General features: G+C 37.2%; 1 protein-coding gene across 1 annotated transcript in view; it reads left to right on the forward strand.

Moving 5' to 3' along the window:
* The window catches only part of BAIAP2L1 (BAR/IMD domain containing adaptor protein 2 like 1), a 131,750-nt gene that overhangs the window by 39,895 nt on the left and 66,643 nt on the right, over positions 1–25,212 (forward strand). The window contains exon 3 of the mRNA XM_036741397.1: positions 7,510–7,596. Coding sequence (XP_036597292.1) covers positions 7,510–7,596 — 87 coding nt within the window. The remainder of the gene's footprint in view (positions 1–7,509; positions 7,597–25,212) is intronic.

Below are 25,212 nucleotides of genomic sequence, written 5' to 3' on the forward strand. Positions count from 1 at the left end.
TCCCTGTAACGCACTCTGTGTGACAACCAAACTGACCTACTTACCATTCCCTACAAGAGACATTTCATCTTCGGACAAGCAGTACTCCATGCCTGATTAATCATCAATTAATCGATGAGCATTTATTAAGTGTCTTCTGTATGCCAAGCCTGTTCTGGGTATGAGACAAAGATGAAAAATGAAACAATCTCTGTTCTTACATTCTATTGGAGGAGATGAACATATATAAATGGGCAACACCAGCCTCAATCTCCTCTCCCACAGAGACTATAGATACTGTTTCTATATCATTAAGAAGCATTAAAATTTTGGACAAGAATAATTTTGCCATCATTTATATGGAGTCTGTGAGGCAATTGAGAGTTTAAATGTTGTTCTGAAGAGATTGTTAACTGTAATGACTGAAGGGAGAACAGAAGAAAAAAGACTAAGATGATTCATTTCCTGAGAGAATGGGGTTAGAACTGTTGAAAAAAGACTTTAATTTGTATCCTGAGAGAGCCAAATGTTGGGCCAGTGTGCCCAGAATTGAGAAGTCAGCAGTTGTAGTGATGATTAAAGATAACTTTGCCTGTGATCTTTCTCACAGCTGACATATTATAAATAATTATTTATGTCTTTGTTTTAATTGTATCTAGCGCTGTTAATAAATAGTATAGTCAGTAACCCTGATGTTTATTTAAGCCGAGGCAATTAGGGGGTTTGATAGACAGAGATGAACAAATGTTTATAGGAAAAGAGGTTATTCTCTTATGATTTGGGGACTCAGGGCTAACTATGTAATGAGAAAGATGCTGAAATTTAGTAATTAATGTGGACAGTAGATTATGCCCCTTTATTACCTTAAAGTCTAAGATAAGAGTGAATAAGTAAAATAAACTAGGGTGTTGGGGGGAGAGAATGAATGAATACCCTACCTAGGCTACACGAATGTGGTCAATCCTGAAGTCTTGCTTTATAAGTATACAGAGTAAATATAAGATAGTGAGAGAGGACCCTAGGGCATTAGGAAAAGGGCATTGTGTGCACAATGGTATTGATGATGTTTCCTAAAGGAAATCAGGGATTCTCTGAGGTACAGGTGAGGCAGAAATATATTCCAGGCATGGAGGTTGGAAGATGGAATGGTGTGAGGAACATAGTAAAAGTCCAGATTGGCTGGACCATAGAATGTCATGAATATAGAATGCAGGGAAAAGAGTAATGTATATTAAGGCTACAGTTAATTATAAAGGGCTTTAAAATCCAAACAGTTTGTATATTGTGCTAGAGACCCAACTTTGTACGTATTTAATATACATATTTTAAACTCCTCCCTCCCTGGTAGAATGAAAGATCTTTGAAGACAGCGTCTGCTTTATTTTTGTAGCTTTGTCTCCAATGCTTAACATATTACAATGCCTTGCTCATACTAAAATGTAACTTGGCGAATGCTTGTTAAATTGAACTGAATTTTTCCTCTGGATTTCTATTGTTCTTTGCCAGAAATTTTCAGTGCCCCAGCTGGCTGTCACAAAATAATCAAGGTTGTGTTGTGGACAAGATCATTCACTAAGAGTATCAAGAAATCTGGGTTCTAGTTTCATTTTAGCTGAGTCTCAGTTTGTTCCATCTGTACAATTAGGGAGTTGGGAGAAGATCTCTGCAGGTCTCTTTTAGCTGTTAAGTTAATGGTTCTATGTTAATGGTTCTGTGACTTCTACTAGGACCATTTTACCAGCTGTTATACAGAGAGTGGCCCTGGTAGAAGCCCTATAACCATTGAACTTAATAGCCAAAAGGGACTTGCAAAGATCATTTAGTCCAAATCTCTAATTTTACAGATGAAGCAAACTATAAAATCTGCTATATCCATATATCCACATTAGTACATTTTGTATATAGCCTAGCTATGTAGCATAGTTTACATGTAGCACTTCTATATAGCATAGTTTTATATATAGCAGAGAGAAGAGAGAGCATTTTTTATGGTTTGCAAAAAGCTTTTTCCGTATTGTTCTAATTTCATTCTCACAGTCCTGTAAGATAAGTAGTTTGGAATATTACATTTTACAAATAAGGAAACTGAAACTCAGAGAAATTAAATAATTGCCCAATGGTCCACAAGTAGTGACACTCAGAGTTTTTCCCCAGCCTTCAGGAATCTCCATTTAGTAGCCTTACATAGTTATTCTTCCCTTCCAGATCATTTAACCCCGAAGTCATTATTTCAGAATTCCCCTGCTGAAAAGTCGCAGTGACCTACCAAGTTATTTTTTTCTTGTTGTTTTGTTTTGTCTTTACAACTAAATTGCTTCACTAGGTGGGAAGAAAACAGTTTAAGGTGAATTGCTAAAGTATACAGGCAGCTTTCATACCTATTCCCCAAGTAAGATGTAATTCAGCTTCTGTGGACCTCTGTCTTTCTCCTTTTTTGGTCTTCGACATTTTCTAAGCTCCCTTAGGATCATTACCAATGGCAGCTTGGGGTGGTTTCATGTAGATTGTGGCATTTGGCTTTAGCCTTAAAGAATGATTTGAAATTGAGACAGCAGGGGGTGAGGTAAAAGGGAAATTAGGGAAATTCATTTCTGCCTCAGTTTCTTCATCTGTAAAATAGAGATAATAAAAGCATCTCCCTCCCAGGGTTGTTGTGAGGATCAAATAAGATAATGTTTTGCAAACCTTAAAGTGCAACATAAATAATGTTAGTTGTTATCATCACTGTTATTATATTTATTAACAAAAAAATTGAGGCTATCCATTAAGAATTGCCTTTTCTCCCCTCCTGACTTAACATTCCTTTCTCTTCATCTCACATCCAAGTCTCCATCCTCAGAAACCCTAACTAGATACTACCATGCTATCATCCTACATTTCTTCCCTCTCAGCCAAGTGCCTTTAAAAAAAATTATACTCATTACCTCCTCTTCCTCTCCTCTCATTCTCTTTACCTCCAGAAGTCTGCTTTGCAGCCTCATCAGTCATCAACTGAAAGCTGATTTCCTCTGAAATTATGCATGATCTCATTATCACCAAATCTAATGGTCCCTTCTCAGTCCTAATCCTCCTTGACCTTCATGCTACATTTGACACAGTTCACCACTCTCTTCCTGAATATTTTCTCTTATCTGCCACATTACTCTCTCCTGATCCTCCTACTACCCAACCACTTCTCAGTTTCCTTTACTGTTTCATCAACATCATGTTACTCCCACTGACTGTGGTTCTACACTAAGGCTATGTCCTGGATTCTGTCCTCTCTGTACTGTCTCACCTGGTACCTCATCAGATGTCATGGGTTCAATTATCATCTCTTTGCAGATGACTCCCAGATCTATGTATGGAGTCTCTCTTCTGAGCTCTAGTTATACCTCACCAATTGTCTATTGAATTTCAAACTAGACATACCCAAAGGCATCTCACACATCTTGTTGTTGTTCAGTCATTTCAGTTATGTCCAACTCTGTGACCCCATTTGGGGTTTTCTTGGCAAAGATACTGGAGTAGTTTGCCATTGCCTTCTCCAAATCATTTTACAGATGAGAAGTAAATAGGGTCGAGACTTGCCCAGAGTCACACAGCTAATAAGTGTCTGAGACTGGTTTTGAACTCAGAAAGATGGGTCTTTCTGACTCCAGACCTGGCACTCTGTGCACTATAGCACCACCTAGCTGCCCATCTCACACAGAGCATCTCTAAAAATAGAACTAATTATACTTCCCTCAAAACCATCCTTGTTCTAAACTTCCTTATTACCGTACCACACCATCCTTTCAGTCACCCAGGTTCTCACCCTCAATGTCATCCTTAACTCCTCAATCTCACTCCACATATCCAGTCATTTGCTTGTTGTTGTTTGTTTTTAGTCATGTCCAACTCTTTGTGACTCTTTATTTGAGGTTTTCTTGGCAAAGATCCTAGAGTAGTTTGCCATTTCCTTCTCTAGCTCATTTTACAGAGGAGCAAACAGGATTAAGTGACTTGCCCATGGTCACACAACTAGTGTCTGAGACTGGATTTGAACCCAGAAAATAAGTCTTCCTGACTCCAGGCTCTGCTCTATCTATTGGACCACCAGCTGCCCCCACATCTCTCACGTGTATTCTGTCTCCACTCACAGAACCACCACCCCAACCTCAAGTCTCTCTCCATTCCAATCAGCTGTCAAAGGGACTTTCCTAAAGTACAAAAGTGATCATGTCACTCTTCCCTGCACCAACTCCCCATTTATCAAACTCCAGTGCCTCCCTGGTGCCTGAAAGATCATCTATAAATTCCTCTGTTTGATATTTAAATCATTCCACAACTTGGCCCTTACCTACATTTCCAGTTTTCCATTTTACTCATGTCCTTGCCCTGACCTACGCACCACTCCCTGCCTGGAATTCACTCCTTCCTCATCTGCCTTTTGGAATCCCTGGTTCCCTTTAAGGCTCAGCTCTAGGGCCATCTTCATGAAGCATTTCTAACACCACCACCCCAAGCTGCTAATACACTTCCTCCCAAAACAGCCTTATATTCATTTTGCAGGTGCTCTGTATACATTCGGATATGCACATGGATACGCGCACATTGTCTCCTCCTTTAAAGTGCAAGCCTTGAGGACCAGGATTATTCATTTTCATCCTCATATACCCAGGGCCTAGTACAGGGCTTCACCCAGAGTGAAAGATTATCAAATACTTGTTTGCTTGAAGGGAGAATTTCCTGGGTGGAAGACAGGGAGGGATAAATTTGGAAATGAAGGCAATATAGAAAACAAAACATCAGTGTTTTAAAATGAAGGTAAATGATTGCACATGTATAACCTACCGTAGATTGTTTGCCATGGTGTGGGGGGGCAGGGGGGGAGGGAGGAAGGAATAGAATTTGGAACTCAAAACTTTTTTAAATGTTAAAAATTGTTTTAACATGTAATTGGGGGGAAAATAAAATATTATTTTAAAAATAAAGTAAAGGTAAAATAAATAATGAAATTTTTCAATGGAATTTATATAATGAGAATAAATAGATAAATCAATAGAATGTTCATATAGGGAGTATAGGTATAAAAGCGCAGCTCGTTGGTGTGGTGGACAGAGCACCAGGCCTATAGTCAGGAAGACTCATCTTCCAGAGTTCAAATCTGGCCTCAGCCACTTACTAGCTGTGTAACCCCGGGCAAGTCACTTAACCCTGTTTCCTTCAGTTTCCTCCTCATCTGTAAAATGAGCTAGAGAAGGAAATGGCAAACCACTCAAGTGTCTTTGCCAAGAAAACCCCAAATAGGGTCACAAAGAGTCGGACACAACAGAACAACTATAGATATAAAATACCTGCTGTAGTATAGTTTGTGTAATTTACCTTTAGTATGTCATTTTGTCCCACAGATTGCCTTTCAGCTAATTGGTAGCTATCAATATTTAATCCTCACAGTAAAATATTATTTTATCTTGACAGTTTAATAAACACAAAGACTATGTGTGTAGAGTATGTATTTAAATGAGTATATATTTTAAATGTATATGTTCTTATATGTAGCGGGTATACTGGTAAATGTTTAGCAACAAGCTCTCCAGAAAAATGTATGCACTTTTACATTTCTTTTGAATTATTAACATTTTCTCCATCATTTTCCTAAGTCTAGACAATCATCCAAACAGTAAATCAAACCCTGATTTGTAATGTTTGTCAATTTCTGAGACATAAATGCTCACACTGAAAAATTAGCAATTGGCTCTTAAGCCAGTTCAAGTTGGTTCCAGCACACCCCTGCTTATGTGTATATATTCTCAAAAGGAATTTTTTAATGTTTACAAGCCCAGGAATCAAAACTGTCATAGCATTTTAAAGCTGGAAGTAACCTTAGGTCATGAATGAGTTAGTTACTCTGGTTGTTCTGCACTTAAACTATCTACCTGCTTTCTTGGTTTAGATGTGGGATTCCCATGCCATAAGGAGCCCCCGGTGAGGGAACTCTTATCAGTCAACTGTTTTGCAACTTCATAGTCTCAGAGGGTTGCCTAGCAGCTTGGAGAGTATAGGTTCAAAGCAGGACTTGAACCCAGGTCTTCCTCCAACTAGGTCAACTCTCCATCCACCACTTCTCTCCTAACTCCTTGCCCATTAATAAAATATGAATGATATTATTGATGTCTGAAGACTGATGGGTAAATTAATTAGCTAATAAGCACAGAGCATTATGTTATTGTTCCTTTTTATAATTGCACTATAAAGTTATTACCAGAGGGCTATAAATTGTATAGCACCGTTTTGAGAGTATTGCATTTGCCAAAGATGCACCTCTGTGTTGTAACAACCTTAAAGAGTTAACATAACCCCTTTTGACAGGGTTAAAATCACATATTAATCTGTTTTCTATTGCATCTAAAACAAGTAAAACTAAAATATTTACATAATGAAAAACACGAAAGATATTTTCCTATAAATTTCTTCATCTCTACCCCTACGCAAAGTTCTTACTGTGCCTATTATTAATATCTAAAATGTCTCAGATACAGATACAACATCCAGTATAAATTTATCCCCAAAGCTTCAAGATAAACTTATTTCAATTTTTTTTTTAATTTGGGGATGCATATACACCAAAAAATACAAATACAGTAAAATGTGAACTGTATAACGATATCACTATATGCAAAACAAGCTACCCAAAAGAAAAAATACCTGTAATTCACTCTTAAAGTCCTTAAAGTGAGCCCTTTTTCAAGGAAAGGAAATTAAGATGAAAGGCTTTCTATGTAAAACCCTCCAATTTCCACCCTTCAGAATGAGTCTATAAAAACAAATCTCTAGATTCAAAACTTTGGAATGAGAAGAGAGACAATTTTATTTTGAAAAAATTTTAATATAACCCACATAATCGATGTTTTCTTCACTTTCTGAATAGAAGATGTTTGATTGTTAAGGTCTCTTTTTTTGGAGTGATAAACTCTTTCAAAGCTTTCTTAGGTTTTTCATTTGGCAATTGAGCATGGTTTATCCACTGATTCAAAAGCAAGACTAGTCTAAAAGCCACAAAGTCGATTTGTGAACTGATAGTTTAGAAATTGGAATCCATTTCCCCATAGAAGCAGTGACTCACTGGTGGTGAGCCAGTAGTGGCTCACTTTCCCAGTCCACCCACAAAAGTTTATTTTGACCCATAAAATAACTGAACTATAGTGCTGTACTAACCAGTTCCTTACATTAGACTTTTTCTGTGACTCAAGGCCTCTAAGGTTTTAATAGCCACAGCTCCAGAGATCTCCAAAGCTACTTGCTTCAGTAACAGGAATTCCCCTCCACGGAGTTCTACGTGTTCACACATGTGAATGGTGCCTAAGTCAGACACTGGGAAGTCAGATACTGCCTGTCAAGTGAACTATGAAAACAAATCTGCATTCAAGTTATATCTATTCTTGAAAGGGTGGTTGATTTATTCGGAACTAAAAAGAGTAGATGGATGTTTTTAAAGGAAAATCGGCATTGTTGGTTTTTTCCATCTTTCTATTAATTATTTTGAATATGTATTTCTTCCTCTTCTAGCTATGATAGTGGCAGGAAGAGCCTACTATGATGGCGTAGCAAAGATTGGAGAAATAGCTACTGGTTCTCCTGTGTCCACAGAGTTGGGTAAGTTGGACAACAAATCACCAATTACATACTTAGCAGGAGTCCTTAGGTATTTTCTTCCTTTGATCCTCCTTTTGGTTTCTAACTCCCCCAAATGAAGTGTATGGCGGCATCATCATACTGCCAAAAAGGAGACCAGTAGTGACACCTCATCATTTTTTAGCCCCCTTGAGAAAGTTCCAAGTTCTTTTTGAGAGGCAACATGGTACAGTGTAAAAAGTCAAGTCAACAAGCATTTATTAAGCACCTATATGTGCCAGGTACTGTTCAAAGACATGGGGGATTCAACAAAAGACAAAAACTGGAGGGACAACATATAAGCAATATATGTATGGGATAATCAATAATAAACAAGGGAAAACACTGACATTAAGGGGGATCAGAAAAGGCTTCTTTAAAAGGTGGACACTGTAGACAAAATTTGAAGAAAACCAGGGAAACCAGGAGGCAGAGATGAGGGAGGAGAAAGCCAATGAAAATGCCTAGAGTTGAGAGATGGTGCCTTGCATGAGAAGCAGCAAAGAGGGCAGTGTCACTGGATCACAATACATGGGGGTAATTAAAGTCTAAGAAGAAAAGGAAAATAGAAAGGTACCAGATTATGAAGGTTCTTAAAAGACAAACAGTAGATTTTGTATTTGTTTCTGGAGACAAAAGGGAGACACCGGAGTTGACTAAAGAGAGTAGATGACATGGTCAGGCTTGCACTTTAGGAAGATCATTTTGACAACTGAATGGAGGATGGACTGGAGTAGGGGAAAGACTTGAGGTAGTGGATCCTGTCTGTAAAGAACTACCAAAATCTTGATTGGGTGATAATATGGACTGAATGAACCTCAAAGGAGGCAGGGTTACTGAGTGATCATAGCAGAAGGAAAGCCTGGGAGTGACATTGGGGAACAAGGAGTATTCCAGCTCCCCCACCAGGACCACCAGTGGTAGAAAGAGTGGCTGTAGAAGCTATGTTATCAGTGGGAGCCAGGTCTCAGTGAGTACAGAAGATGAAAGGTTAGAAGAAAAGCAAATGTTTAAGTTGAAAGCTAGTTTGTTACCTATGGACTAGGAATTTGAGAGCGCAATGAAAGGGCTAAGTAGCTTAAGAGTGGGACATTGGTCGGGTTGGATTGAGGCTAATGGGAATAAAGGAATAGTCAGCGGGGACTGAGAATAGAGTTTTAAACAACAGAGCAGGGATATCAGAATCACTGGGATAGGAAGAGAGTGATATAGAATGAGAATATGTTAATCATTGAAGAATGAGTTTAAATTGATTGTTTTTCAGTCATTTGTTTCGGTCGTATCTTTTTGTGACCCCACTTGGAGTTTTCTTGGCAGAGATGCTAGAGTCGTTTGCCATTTCCTTCTCCAGCTTATTTTACAGATGAGGAACTAAGGCAAATAGGGTTAAGTGACTTGCACAGGGTCACACAGCTAGTAAGTATCTAAAGTTGGATTTGAACCCAGGTCTTCCTGACTCCAGACCTGGCACTCTATTCACTGCACCAACTAGCCGCCCCTTAAATAGGTTATCATTGTCCAAAAGGGTTCAGCCTGGGGGTAGAGTTGTCCCAGCGTACCAGGCAAGTAAGTATAGCTGGAAGAAAATGGAGTGGTCCCTGGTGGGGAAATGTAGGTGGCTAGAGAGGATGCTCGGATCATGACAGAATGACTTCTCAGGGAAGCTGGGGAGCCCTGGCCCTAGTCAGTAGTCAGAGGTCCTAAGTTCAAATCCTGGCTTTCTCACTAATTACCCATCAGACCATGGGTAAATAAGTTCATCATTCCAGGCCTTAGTTTCTTAATCTGTAAAATGATGGAATTGTTTACTATCAATATGACCTTGGGCTACTTAACTTCTCTGGGCCTCTGTTTTCTTATTTTTAAAATGAAGGCTATGCCAGACATGGTGATGTACACCTGCAATCCCTGTTGTAAGAGAGTGGTGGATCGATTGAGCTTGGAAGTTCTGAGTTGCCGTAGGCTACACCATTCAGGTGTCACCACTAGGGCTAAGCTTACTGTATCAATCAAGAGTGAGATGGAGCCTGGGCGAGGTGGGGAGGCCAGTCTGAAAAAGAGACAGAGACAGGCAGAGAAAGAGAAGTAAAGGTACGTGGACTAGATCAGTTGTGTCAAACTCAAGTAGAAACAGATCTCCGTTGGTACATGCATATTGAATTAGAAAACTACAAATTAACAATATGTTTTTATTTATTTTGTTAAACATTTCCCATTTACATTTTCATCTGGTTCAGGAGGCTCTGGGGAGTTTTATAGGCCAGGAGTTCAACACCTCTAGACTAAATGACTTCTAAGTTTCCTCTAAATTCATCTACCTTGTATTTATCTTTTTTTTTTAATCTTTTGTATGTACTTGTTGGCTCTTCCATTGGAACTCCAGCTCCTTGAGACTTTTTGCTTTTCTTTGTGAGTGCTTGGCACATAGCGAGCCCTTATGGTTCAGTGGATAGAGCACCAAGACTGAGTAAGGAAGACTTAAGTTCAAATCCATCCTCAGACACTTCCTAGTTATATGACCCTGGGCAAGTCACTTAACCTGTTTGCCCCAGTTTCTTCATCTTTATAGATTTTTATCCCTATTGTAAAATGGGGATAATAATAACATCTGCCTCCCAGGATTTTCATGAGATCAAATGAGAACATAATTGTAAAGTGCTTAGCACAGTGCCTGGTACATAATAAGTCCTATATAAATACTAGCTATCATTGTTATTACTTAATGAATGCTTGTTAATTAAAGATATAGTGCTGGTCCTGGAGTCAGAAATATCTGAGTCCAAATCTGTTCCCAGACACTTACTAACTGTGTAACCCTGAACAAATTATTTAAACTCTGTCTGCCTCAGTTTCTTTAACTGGAAAATAAGAATAGCACCTTCCTCCCAGGGTAGTTGTGTGTATCAAATGAGATACTATAAATCTCTTAGACCAGTGCCTATCACATAATAGGCTCTTCATTTATTTCTTACCTTCCTTGTTAATGGATTGATTGATTCTTTTAAAAATAAATAAATAAAATTAATTGGACTAGATAGCCTCTGAGATACATTCCAGCTCTAAATCAGTGATCCTTAAAGTGAGACTGGTTAAAGAGGTGGTAATTAAGAACAACTAATAGAGAACAATTGCTTAACAGGAAAGAACTGACAACAGGATTCACCAGTAGACCTGGCTTAGGGTCCAAAGAAGAAGGCTGTGTAAGTCTGACTGGCCTTCTTAGGACTCTGTGCATTGAAAATGCCCTCATTTCCACCTCCCGTTTGATGAGAGATACTTTTATAGTATAGGCAGGATTTTCACGTCAGATTTAAAACTCCTGATTCATGTAGCAGAAGTTAGTGGAGCCATATATTTTATCTGAAAGGGATGGGCTAACTGGGCCTCCAGATTTTACCCTGTGGTATGAACATTTCCTGTGACTCACCTAGTTGAAAGTGGGAGACTCATTTATGTTATTTTCTATGACCCTCCCTTTTTTGCTTTTAGATTGTGTGTTACCAGTTTTATGCAAATTGATTTACTTTACAGAGTCATCCATAAAGAAAAAAAGCCTTTTTAGCAATATAGATTCATAATAACAAGTAATTTCAAATCACCATAAAATAAGGGAAATTTTGTTGTCTCTAAAGTTTAATTTTTTTCCATTTCTACTTAGACAATTCCTTTTCTCTTCTCTTTTTGAAAACAATTCTCTCACCCCATATATACTTAAGAAAACTTAATCAATGTGACTTAACTTAAATTGGGTGAAAATGATAATTGGCAAACATTTCAAAGAGAGAAACCTGTGCCATATTCTGAAAAGCTGAAAGAACCATAGCAGAAAAAAAACAAAGTCATTTTTAAGAAAAAGTTTTTGGGGGGAAAGGAGAGAGAAAACGGTGGCAAGGGAATTCCAATATGTTAAATTTAATTTGTAAAAATTTTAAAATATCAAGGTAAGTTATTTTATGGTTTATCAAGCATGATAATTGTAATGGTCCACACAGTTCAAACAAACCTGGGAAAAGGACTAGAAGTGTCTGTAATACAGTGTATTATAATCAGCATCAACTTTTATAATTTAGTAGAAATTTTGAGCTAAATGAATTAAAGATAGAATTCAAGTGTAGATCAGGTGGAGTAAATAAACATTACCATATTTAATAAAATTAATCATTATGAGAAGTTATTCAAAATGCTGTGTTCCCTTTGGTTATCTTTTAGCAGGGTTTTTCCATGTTTTTCACAGGGTCTGAATTATAACAATATTTTAAATATTATCATGTTAATAATATATAAGGACGAGGAAGGAGGTAACAATTTGAGGTGCCCCTAAAAGTGTTGGGGGGTTGGAGTAACTGAGTTGATAATGTTCCCAAAATATGACTAAACTGGAACAAAAAAATCTATTTCTTTGGCATCTGAAGAAAGGAAATATCTTCCTGTTGAAACATATGGCTTTATGCTTAAACATCAGTCGTCAGCTTGCTATTTTTACGTTTTATAGTTCTTGCCACTGTTTGAATAAGACTTTTCTCTTCCACACCTTAACTTGATACAACAGTGAGTTCATAATACTGAATCAACCATTTCCACAGCAACAATGTTGTTATAAACACTGGATTAAAACTTCAGTTCCACTAAGAAAAAATGTGTTAGGAAGGTGAAGTCTTTCTTTCCTACTTCTATATAGATACAAATGATATAAATAGTAATATTGCTGTATTGATTTTTTTTTCCTTCAAGCTTGCCCTTGAAGTATAGTCCCTGAATTCCATATTGGCTAAAGCAGAAAAATAACTAATTTCCTACAAGGGTCTAGAACAGCTTTTATAAAGGAATAGCATTCAAATAGGAGGTATCCTTGAAAGATTAATATTTATTCCCTTTTACTTACATGGCTTTTTTGAACTTAAACTACACCACCATCATGTGACTTTTCACGTTCTGTGTCCCTATGGAAAGAACAGTAAACAAAAAAGAGCAAACAATTCAAAAGTCTGTATTTTTTTCCTGCTTCATGGGTGTTTGGTCTAGTTACTGTTCTGCTTTGCTTTTTTGTGTGTATGTGTGTCTAGAACTAACTTGTTTTTAACATGTCAACTAGCTTTCTGTGATCTTTTGGAACGTACAATTAAATCTCTCCCAGTGAGAGTGAATCTTCAGTGAAAAACTAAAGAAAAATATTGTATGAGAAGATTGTGTTTCAAGATTTCCCCCCGGGGAAAAAAATCTCTTTTTGAAAAAACTTTTTACTGTGAGCTGTATTGAAAAGAGCCAGTATCCATAAGTCATGGAGATCTTGGATCTGGGGAGTAGGGAAAATGCTCTCTGAAGGAAACTTTGCTTTAACAGAAGTTTGGAATGAAGTTTTAGCTTTGGAAAATAGGTGAACTACATTCATGTATTTCCTTAGCAATGATAAAGAAAAAAACAATTCCAGTCTGTCCCCAAATAATAAAAACTAAGGGACTTCTGGTGATTTGGATTTGTCTGCTGGGAACAGGTTTCCTCCTGAAATTTCCTAGATGACTTTCTAGAAGTTGTTTAAAATTATTACCAAAAAAAAAAAAATCAGTGTTCCTATTTCCCAGTTATGCCAGCTCCCTATATCAGTCTTTGGATTCCTCTCTCAGCATTTTGGGTTTGGAAACCATTAATATTCTACTGTTTAATGGAGAGTAATGTACATGAACCCACTGTTACTTTTATTCCTCTGAAGTAAAACCAGGGCATTGCAAAAAAGAAAAACTTAAAAGGCTAGAAAGTAATTTATTCTTAATGTAAAGCAATCTAATTGATTGATTGCTTGTTAGAGTAGATTTGTTTTTACCAAGAATTAAAGTCAAATTTTAGTAGCAAGTGATTTGTAAACTCTACTCTCTTCCTTCTCCCCCCACCCTTTTTTTTTAATCAGGACAGTATTTGCCCTTCTCCAGTCCTGTGCCAACCTAGATTTGATTGCTCCACAGTCACCTCTGCCTATTTTCAAGATACTGAGATATAGTTAATCTGGACCCGGTGATTTAAATTTATCAAGTGTGTTGGTATTCTCTTACTCCCTCCTTTCTTAGCTTGGGTTTTAACTTCTTATTAGTCATTTTTTGTTCTGTCCTTTCCAGTCTAAAGATCATTCCCCTTAATGAGAAAAGAGGAGCAAAATGAGATTAAGATCTGTTTTCTCCCCAATCATTATCAATCTGTCTCTTCCCTTTTATGATCACTCTCTTTTCCTAATGCATAACTAAAATAGAACCACCATTTTGTTGTCCTTACTGTTTATCGACATTCTTCTTATGAACAGGACCATGTTTTTGTCTCCATACTTTGCTATTTGGCCTTCTTCCATTTTCTGTATGTGTTGTTTTAAAACCTAGGTTGGCCTTTGTGTTCCTGATAGTGTCATTCCAGCCCTTTTCTCCCGAATCATTTCTATCTCAGTACTAAGAATTTTCACATCCATTTGGGGGTGGCTTTCTTTTCTTTTTTTTTTTATGTTATATCAATGACTTTTGTTTTTATAATCAAAATCATTGCTGTATTTACTCCTTTCAGCCCCCCTCACAAGTATTTTCTTATAACAAGGAGGGGGAAGCAAGAAGTCAACTAACTCAACTAACCAGATTTGGTAGCATCTGCAATATTGCACACCTATGCTCCCCTACCTTTCCGATAGGAAGGGGAGAGCTATATTTCTTCATTTCTTCTCCAAGGCCAAAGTTGGTCACTACAATTATATAGCATTTGGCTTCGTGTTAATGTTCTTTTCTTGGTCATCTTGTATGTTATTTTCCTGGTTGTGCCTACTTCATTCCCTATTGGTTCATACAAGTCTTCCAAAATTTCTCTGAATTCCACAGTAATATTCCATCACATTCGTATACTACAGTTTGCTCAATGAATGAATAACCATTTTATTTAAAGTTCCTTGCCTCTAAAAAAAATACTACTTTGAATATTTTGGTATGTATAGGATCTTCCTTTCTTTTTACTTCCTTCAGGTATGACAAGTGGTGAGAACTTTGGACAGAGTATGAGCAATTTAGTCAATTTTCTCACATGATTCTAAATTGTTTTCCAGAATATTTGAGCTCATCTTCAAATCCACTAGAAGTTAATAGTGTGCCTGCAGCCCTAGATTGACCCTATATACAATCTTAGGCCATGGAATCCTATTTTTTCTCCTTTTTTTCCTGTTTTCTCCTGTTTTTTTTTCTCCGAACCCTTTGAAATCTTTCTCAAAAATTGCTCTAAAGGTCAAGACTATTTCATTCCTGTCTCACAAATTTTGAGTTGGAATGTTCATTACTCCCCATAGTTCTTAGGATTTCTATTTCCTTATCTACTTCCTTCTTCTATACAACTGGTCTATAGTATATTCATTCTTATATCAATATCACTTCTGTTTTGTTCCCCTAGTATTCCCCAGAATGATTCCCTGTTCTAGTTCCTTCCTTTCCTCACATTAGCATATCTTCTTAATATCAAAACACTACTATCATCATCATCATCATCACACACACACACACACACACACACACATATATATATACACACACCCTTCCCACTCCTTTATCTATTCTCTTCATTTTGAACAGAGTATATCCTTTCAGAGCCATATTGTAGTCCTGAATCTTATCCCACCAAATCTCACTTGATACTTTAGAAGTTAGCATTTTCTCCTTTGTTAAGGGCTTTAATTGTCATCATTCTTGCTAGCCACACTTTCTGTATTTGTTTATAGATATCTGAAAGCATAGGGTTTGGTTTTGTTCTTTGCTTGCTCCTTTCCTGGATATTAATTGTTGAGTATTCCTGTTTTGTGACTGGAACTTTCTATGACATACCTCTGTGTGTGTGTGTGTGTGTGTACACATACATACATACATGTATGCATATTTGTATATATACATGTATGTGGATATATCCAATAAGTCTAATTCAACAAACATGCTTTAAGTACCTAACTTCTGTTTGCCTTAATCCACTGGAGAAGTAAATGGCAAACTACTCCAGTATCTTTGCCAAAAAAACCCACAGATACTATTAGCAATGATCCATGGGGTCACAAAGAGTCAGACACAATTAATCTACTGAACAACAACAGTGTGCCAGTTACTGTGCTAAGTACTGGAGACACAATTTATAAAAAGAAAGACAATCCCTGCCCTCAAGGAGCTTACAGACTAAAGGGGAAGACAACACACAAGGAGGCAGAAAAACATGAGGTTGGGGGGGTGGGTACACTAGAGGCTTCCAGGGGATATCTTGTTCTGTGGAATTGAAACCGGGCAGAGTAGCAGTTGCAGGGTAGAATGAGCTGAGAATCCAGTTTCTGCCCTCTATAAAGGAAGGTACTGGCCGGAGTTTGGTACTCCACTCTCCAGCCTTCACTCAGAGAAGAGAAGAGGCTGAGGGAGACAGAGTCACTTAAGGCTTGAGTTAGCCATATGGTGGTAAGTTTAGACAAGATAAGTTTGTTCTGGGAGGGGTATCGTGTTCTAAAGAGTTGAAACCAGGCAGAGCAGTAGGTACAAAGTAGAAATGTATAGATATATAATTTTCTCCCTTCTCAATTTAAAAGTCTCCCATATTTTCAAGGTCCCAGAAAAGTTTTTATTTCATATTTAGGTTCATTATATCCCTGTATTTTAAGCTCTGGGTCTGGAAATCCAGATTCTGTTTCAGATACCATCTTCATCAGGTGAAGATAAAATATTTTAAATTCCTTTTTATTAGTGATACAAAAAGCTTATTTTTCTCACTATATTATTAATTACATAGTTTAGCAAAAGCAGTATCATTGTGTCATTTTTTTTTAATCTTGATTTTACATTTTGTGGTACAGAGTTAAAGTTCTAATTCTGAATTCAATTTATTTGAATACTTGGTTTCAGTGGCTATAATACCTGAAAAAGATACTTCACTAGGCAACTAGATGGTACAGAGGATAGAACACTGGACCTGGATTCAGGAAGACCCAAATTCAAATATTTCCTAGCTATAGGACCCTGGGCAAGTTATTTAACCTCTTCCTCAGTTTCCTCATCTGTAAAATGGAGATAATAATAGCACCTACTTTGCAGGATGGTTGTGAAGATCCAATGAGATAATATTTGTAAAGCACTTAGGACAGTACCTGGCATATAGTTGGCACTATAAAAATAATTATTCCTTTTCCTTCCCTAAAACTGCACCAAGCCTTTTGGAATAGATCCAAAAGAAAGAATCGCATCATTGACTTCATTTACTAAATTATAATACTCATTTTAACAAATCCACCATTTATGAAAAGGTTTTTGTTGAACTATGGCTAGTAAATTTCCGTCTTGCCTAATGCCAATCAATTCTTACAAACTCACTAAGAGGACTTGTATATTTTAATGTATTTTTAACAAATGGATTCAAAGCCCACTGAAATTATTCATTTGGAATATTTTAAGCTGGTTATAGAATTTCCTTTCTAAGTTTTTAAAGCATACAGATGTGACCATCTTTGTAGGTGACATCATCAGTTTAGCAACAAAAGGCTCATTTTTTAAAGTTCTTGTTAATTCTCATGTCTTCATATTATCATTAGCTAATATCTCAAAGCACGATATGATACACACCGAGTGAAAGTATACTCCATCAGATTCAACCACTTTATCTGTTGGTTTTATTTATGTCATTCTTTGCTATAAGAAAAGAGCAAATGGGGCCAAAGCCTCCCTTTGGAAGAAGTAATTGTAGTGTAAAAACTAAAGAGAAAAGTACAACATATTTTTAAATCATTTTCTCCAAAGAAAAATACCTCTGAATGTCAGTTTTTCTACCTAGGGAACCTTAGATATAATACTTGCTTTCATCAAATTCACAAGGATAGTAATTTCTTCAGATACTCTATTAATTGCTTTGAAATCCTTGCAGTTGGTAATTATAAAAATCTATCTGTGTTAGAATTCTCTATTTTGTTAACCATAGTTCACTAATTGTGTGGTTTTAAATGTAGTCACGCAGATCACAAAAATTTTATCCATCTATCAGTAAGGAGATTTTTAAAGAACAAACTTCTTTTAAGCATAAATTATTGGGGCAGCTAGGTGTCACAGTGAGTAGAGCACTGGCCCTGGATTCAGGAGGACCTGAGTTCAAATTTGACCTCAGACACTTGACTAGCTGTGTGACCTTGGGCAAGTCACTTAACCCCAATTGCCCTGCCTTCCCCCCACCAAGAAAAGAAAGAAAAGAATAAATAAGATTTGTAGATACCATGCATTTATAATTTTTAAAAGGGGAAGAAGTGGTCACTTAAATTTTTTAACTAATGAGCTCTTTGAGTAATTTTCTGTATATTTGTATGTTTTGTAGTACTCAAAGCCAATCTTAAAAGTTCCTTCCTTTGAATGAGAATGGACATTTTTATAAGATAACCTTTCTAAGAAAGTTTGCTCAGTACAAAAAGACTTCAAAATTACTTTCAGATTATATGTTATACAATATTTGAATAAAATAGAAAAGACTTTTATGCTGAAATCAGCAAGAGTGCTATAATAGAGACAGTGCACTACATTTGGAGTATAGGGCACTGGGTTCAAATCCCTACAATACCACTTGCTGGTTATCTAACCTTGGGTGAGATGAGACTTACTCCTCATAGCTCCAATTTCCTCATCTTTGGAATAGATCTCTAAGGCCTCATAAATTATTTTGACCCTGAATAGTAACAAAAATGTGGTTAATAATAATGACTATGATAGCATTCATATAGCACTTAAGAGTTGCAAAGCACTTTGCAAATATTTTCTCATTTAATCTTCATACCAAGCCTATAAGGTTGGTAGTATTATCATCCCCATTTTACAGATGAGGAAATTGAGGCTTAGGGGTTAGGTGACTTGCCCATGGACACACAGCTAGTAAGTGTCAGAAGCAGGATTTGAACTCTGGTCTTCTTGATTCCAGGTCTAAAATTCTACCCACTGCTCTCTCATTAACCAAAATTACCTTGAGTTCAAGGAGTAATTTGTCAAACACAATTGCATGTATTTTAGAGAGATTAAAATCTTTCCCAAAAAATGTTGCAGGACTCCTCAGAGAAATGTTTTTAAATGCATAAAATAAATATAGAACTACAAAGAAAACCAATTATATTAAAACACAGTTATCGAAATAGATTTTTTTTTTAATTCCCAAGCCCTATGTTAAGAACTTCTGGTCTAAGACAGGTCATTTAATTCACCTTCCCATTTTCCATATGAGCAAATTGGGGCCCAAAAAAGTTAAGACACTTGCCTAAGATCCCATGTCTAGTAAGTAGTAGCAGGATTCAAATCCAGGTCCTCTTCCAAATACAATGAGATACAAGTATAACATGCTTCCAGCAGACGGGGCTCTCATCCCATTTCTGATTCAGTAAGATGGGTGATTTTATAAAATAACTGGAGAGTCTGAGGTCTCTGAGAACCGGTGCTAAGTTACCTTTAAAATTTAAGTCTCTTATAGTTGCCATTTTTCAGGGGCATTAAAGGTTCAGTGTACTCTATAGAGCATCAACAGCATGAGTTGACACTTTATTCCAGATTTTTTTTCATATATTTCCCATTGACATTTGACAGTTTTTCTAATGCAAAGTGAGAACAAAATGTTTTAATACTTTGAACTTCTATCCACTTACTTTCTAAAATGAATATCCTCATAAATATTGATATGTTTTTCAAGCTCGTGAACCTCTCTTTGGCAATATTTACAAGTATTTATTAGCATTAATATTGTGCCAGACTAGTTGCAGACCATATTTTGATGATCCCTTCACCTAAAAATGCATGTCTGATTACTACCTTGGCAATGATACCTTTTATGAGGCAGCAAGGTGATACAGTGATAAAGGTTTGGACTTGGAGTCAGGAAGATCTGACTCTTCCATCAAACATGTAATAGCTTTGTGACTCTGAGCAAGTCACCTCTCTGTTTCCTCATCTGTAAAAATAAGGATAATAATAGCAATTCACAAGGTTATCATTAGAATCAAATGAAATTTTAAAAAATCAAATGAAATAATATATGTAAGCTTTACAAATCCAAAAGTTCCATATGAATGCCAGCTATAATTATTATCATCTAATTACATTACTTTTTTTAGCTGTTTAAGAGGAAAGAGAGAGGCTTGAATGCTTGGACTAAACTTGATAAATCAAAACCATTATTCAATGCAAGCTCATCTAACCCATGTTCATCCATAGCCCTTAATCGTCCAGATTGTTTTGTCAGCAAATTGCTTAAGCCCTTCCTCCATGCTAGAATACCAATCACCTTGAGATTTATACATTATTCACTGTGTCAATTTACACAGTCCCAGGATCTCTCCGCTGCAGCTCCTATCTGATTCTAGGCAAAAGGAGAAAGCTCTGAATTGTGCAGTTCTACATATCTTGATCTTAATTAGTTCAGGTCAAGGTTGTGCTTTGTTATTTACGGGAAGTTGTCCCCAGCAAAAAATAGACAACATGTAAGAAGTTTTATTCTTTTCCTTCACTGGGAGTGGTTTTTCCCAAAGAAACATTGCTATAAGTAATAGTTAAGCTTCTGTGGGCTAGTCTGGAAACCTGCTTATCCCCTGAGTATCAAAGCAACGATGATATTATTCATACTGCTTTAGCTAATGTAAAGATCTGTAATGGTCAGCTTAATAATATTTGCCATTTCTGACTTGATTTTTTAAAAAATTCTTTATTGTTGTATCAAGAGCAATTTTTTTTTCCTGTTCTGTGAAGTTTCGTTTCAGGGAGGATGGTTGTGGAGATTAGGAAGACTTAGAAGGGATACTAATAGCTCATTTAAAATAAGGGGACCAGGATGGTGAGAGAAACTGAAAGCTGCCATGTGAGAATTGGGGTGCATTTAGCCTGAAGAAAAAAAGGAGACTTGGGATAAGATAGTCTTCAGATATCTGAAGGTTATTAAACTTGTTCTCCTTGGTAGATGCTTAATTAAATGCCTTGACTGACTGATATGACAGCTATCTTCAGAATGAATGGTAGTCGTGTGTAAGAATTCTTGGAATAAACTGTAGTTTAGCTACTTTCATACTTATGTGATAAATAGGTTCTCATTCTAGCCTACAAATGTTTAACTATCATTTATAATATCAATTCTGGAAAATTATTCTTCTTGACCTGGTGGCGTAAAATTAGGAGCAGTAGTAGAAGCTACAGGACAGAAGATTTTGGCTCAAGAATTAGAGCTATCCAACTATGGGATATGTTGTCTTAAAAGGTATTGAGTTGCATGGGACTAGAGGTCTTTAATTAGAAGACTACTTGTTGAAGATATTGGAGATGGGGATTCATGATTTAAGTAAAAGTTTAGGGGCAGCTAGGTGGCACAGTGAGTAGAGCACCGGCCCTGGAGTCAGGAGGACCTGAGTTCAAATCCGGCCTCAGACACTTGACACATGTACTAGCTGTGTGACCTTGGGCAAGTCACTTAACCCCAACTGCCCTGCCAAAAAAAAAGGCAAAAAAAAAAAAGTTTAACTGAATGGGCTTTGAGGTATTTTCTAAATCTGGGTCTGTTTTATGATCAACCCCTTTACAACTCCTTCTCCCCTCTTAGATAACCTGATTTCTTGCTTTACTGAGATTGACCCTGTGTGATGTGAACTTCCTCAACTCTTGTTTTACATTTCACAATATACCTACCAATCCTTTCTGTCTTTAAGCAAAAATATCTGATACACAAACCTTGTCTGAAAAGGTGAACAGTATTCTGTCATATTAGTGCTCTACCATATTGTAAGGGAGAAGATATGAGCCCATATCTCTTCTTTGGGATCTTCATTAATTTTTCCATTGATGGTGGTGGTGGTGGTGGTGGTGATCATCATTTGTCCTTCATTTTCGAAGAGGACCAATAACGTCATGGAGCAATGTCTCAGCTCTTGAATGAATTGAATTTAAGTGAGGCATGGTTGCACAAAGTCATTATCCTCACTCTTTCTTCCAGAGTCACCAAAGTCCAGTCATAATTTTGTATTTACCTTATGTCAAAGTGCCTCCTGTTGGCACTTCAAGTAAATGAACACATCAAGATAGCTGGCTTTTTTTGGGTTAAATGAATAAAGCCATTACTAGCATGGGCTAACGAGAACTTTTCCTCAGTATACTGAATATAAAGAACACCTTCAGCCCTTATAGTCCTTGAATTTAAAAGCAGCTTTTCTATTGGTCAAAATTCAACTTCCTTTGGGGGATTTTTTTTTATTCACATCATGAACATTGTTCTTTTGGTTCTATTTATTTTGCTCTCTATCAGTTCATACATATTTTCCTAAGTTTCACTAAATTCTTCATATTTGTCATTTCTTACCATACAAAATAGTCTATTTTATTCATATGCCATAGTTTTTCAGCCATTCCACAATCAATGGGCATTTGTTTCAAACTCTTTGCTACCACAGTCCTGCAGTGGATATTTTGGTTTATATTGGACTTTTGTTTCTGTCTTTGGTTTCCTTGGGAATTGCTGGATCTTAAAGAGAATGGATTATTTAGTCACTTTTCTTGAGTAATCCCAAATAGAAATCCAGACTGGGTAGATCCCAGCTCTACCAACAAGGTATCAGTGTGCCTGCCTTCCCAAAACACTTCAAACTGAACTGTTGCCATCTTTTGCCATTTTTGCCAACTTGTATGGAGCAGGGTAAAATGTCAGAATTGTTTTGATTTATGTTTTCCTTCGTGACATAAAGCATGTTTTTGTTTGGCCATTTATAGTTTGAAAAACTTTTTTTGAAAACAGTTTGTGGTGCAGTAGAAAATGTGTTGGATGTGGAGTAAGAGAACCTGAGTTCAGACCTCAGTTTTATTACCTATTACCTTGGGTAAGTCACCTAATTTTTCTGGGCCTTAGTTTCTTCATCCATGAAATGATAGATGACCCTTCCAGCTCTAATCTGTGATCTTTTTACATATCACTTGCCTTCCTTTCATTCTTAAGGAAGATGTACCTATCTTCTTTCCAAATCTATCCCCTCAATTCAGTACAGTAGATAACTTATCTCCCTGACCCTGCTCCATCAAATTATTCCTTCACTACTGGCTTCTTTACTTCAGCCTATCAAAAAATGCCTAAATCTCCAACCTTTGTATCTCCCAAAACAGAATTCATTCTCTCTCTCCCTCTGAGATAAGGCATTTATTAAACATTTACTCTGTGCTAGACATTGTGTTAAGTGCCGGGGATATAAATACAAACAAACAAGAAAGTCTCTGACCTCAAAGAGCGTACATTTACTTAATGGGAGAAGACCACACATAAAGGAGAGCTAGAAAAGTTTGAGGGGTTGGGGGGCGGGGTGTGGGGGAGGCAATAGTAAAAGTATACTGAACACCTTCCCAAGTAAAAGACCATCCAGCTTCATCACTGACCACACAGGGTTATTATAAGATAGGGATTCTTTTTTTTTTTTTAATTAAGATTTTTTAATTTTTAGTTTACAACACTCAGTTTTTGAGTTCCAGATTTTCTTCCCCTCCTGCCCAAGATGGCATGGCATCCGACATGTCTTCTACATATACTTATTAAACTTATTTACACAATAGTCAAGTAGAATCCATGAACTTTTGTGTGTGCGTGTGTGTGTGTGTGTGTGTGTGTGTGTGTGTATTTAATAACTTGATAACTGTTAATTGGCTGATAATTGGTTTCCTTTGTGATCCTATGTATTTTGTTTTATGCATTTAAAAGCATTGTTCTGAGGAGTCCCTAGACTTCACCAGACTGCCAAAAAAGGCTAAGAGCCTCTGGTATATGGCCTTCCATTCTCCCCATCAATTGTCCCGCAGTTAGAACAATCTGAGTTTTGAGGAAACCTCAGCCCTCACCCTAAGGCGACTCATTCCAACTGTCCCTCCAATCTATATACAAAGACTTGGCTGCCTTTGAACATCAAGATAGGGTGACCAACAGATGTAGTTTTCAGCATATCCTATAATTTGGTGGAGCAGAAGTACCCTTACTACTCTTGTTCCAGATTTTACAACATTTTACAACAAGTTACTAACAGCAGCATAGACTGGCCACCAATCATCCTATCTACCCTAAGTATTGAAAAGCCATTCTAAAGCCCCTTACAGGTAAGAGTATCATCACCTTCTGCCCACATAACATGGCAGTAGCCATAATGCCTCCTCACATCATCCACAGAACACTAATTTGTCTAGACCTGCTGGAGTTGCCCCAATCTCCTGCTCAAAGTCGACTTGCCTAGGCCTGTACAGTGGTCTGGCAGTGAATATCCACAGCTAAGGTGCTCTTCAAGGAGCATTCTGCCCAAAAATCAGCACCTCACTATACCCCAAATAGTGTGGCCATGAGGAATGGGAAAAGATCATGGAAACAGGGCATACATTCAATCCACCAAAACCATCTTTGAAACAACAACTACCAAAACAGCTTCACTTCTTCCCTTGCTGTCCTCCACCTGAGAACTGGTTATGGAGGGAAACTCCAAACTCTGCTCTCTTTGCAACTTCCTATTGCTGTTGAAGATTTAAAACCTTGGTCCCATCCTTAACCATAGTCCAAACCCCTCAGCTGGACTACTGCAATAGCTTCCTATTTAGTTCCCCTGCCTCTCTTTAATATATCTTCCCCATAGCTGCCAAAGTAATTCACCTAATGCACAGGTCTGATCATGTCACCACCACCCCCAACAAATTCCACTGGCTCCCTATTGCCTGGAGGGTCATATAAACTCCTCTATTGGACGTTTAAAAGTCTTTACAACCTGGTTTCATCCTACATTTCCAGTCTTCTTACACATCATTCCTCTTCACAAATTCCAAGATCCAGCAGCTACACTGGCTTGCTTTCTGTTCCTCAAATGTGACACTCCATCTCCATGTCTTTCCATTGGCCATCCACCATATAGCAGCTAGAGGAACTGGGAAAAGACTTCTGCAGAAGGTGGGCTTTGATCTAAGTCTTGAAGGAAGCCAGAGAAACTAAGGAACAGATAGATCATGGTGACTTCAAGCTCAAAATGATAGACGTTGAGCCCTTGGATCAAGCTGGCTTCAGACCATTCTCGACTCCTGTACATCTCTTCTTATATAACTAATAAGTGTTGCTGATAATAAAAAAAAAAGGTGCTTTCTCTTCTTATACTATTTTCCATCTAACTCTACATATCTAGTTATTTGTACGTTGTCTCACCCAATTCATTGAGGGTGGGGACTTTTTTTTTCTTTTTGTCTTTTTATCCTCAGTACCTAACTAAGGGGCTTGGCACATAGAAAGAACTCAATAAATGATGGTTGATTGTGGTATTGCCTTTCATAGATGTCTATTCAGAGGATCATAGATTTAATACCTTAGAGACCAAGTCCAACCCGATTTTACAAATGAGAAAACAGATGTACAGAGAGATTGTGACTTACCCAGGGTCCCACATCTAGTATGTGTCTGAGGCAGGGTTTGAACCCATGTTTTCTTGACTCTGAGTGTCCCACCTGTCTGCCGCCTGTGTCTGATATTTGTAAATTGAGGGTTGCCTATTGATTGACCCGTGAATTTAACGTGTTTCAGCTTGTTTCTCATTAGGGAAAACTGAAAAAAAAAAAACATGCATCT

The sequence above is a fragment of the Trichosurus vulpecula genome, chromosome 1 (genome assembly GCF_011100635.1).
Source record: "Trichosurus vulpecula isolate mTriVul1 chromosome 1, mTriVul1.pri, whole genome shotgun sequence".
NCBI classification, from domain to species: domain Eukaryota; kingdom Metazoa; phylum Chordata; class Mammalia; order Diprotodontia; family Phalangeridae; genus Trichosurus; species Trichosurus vulpecula.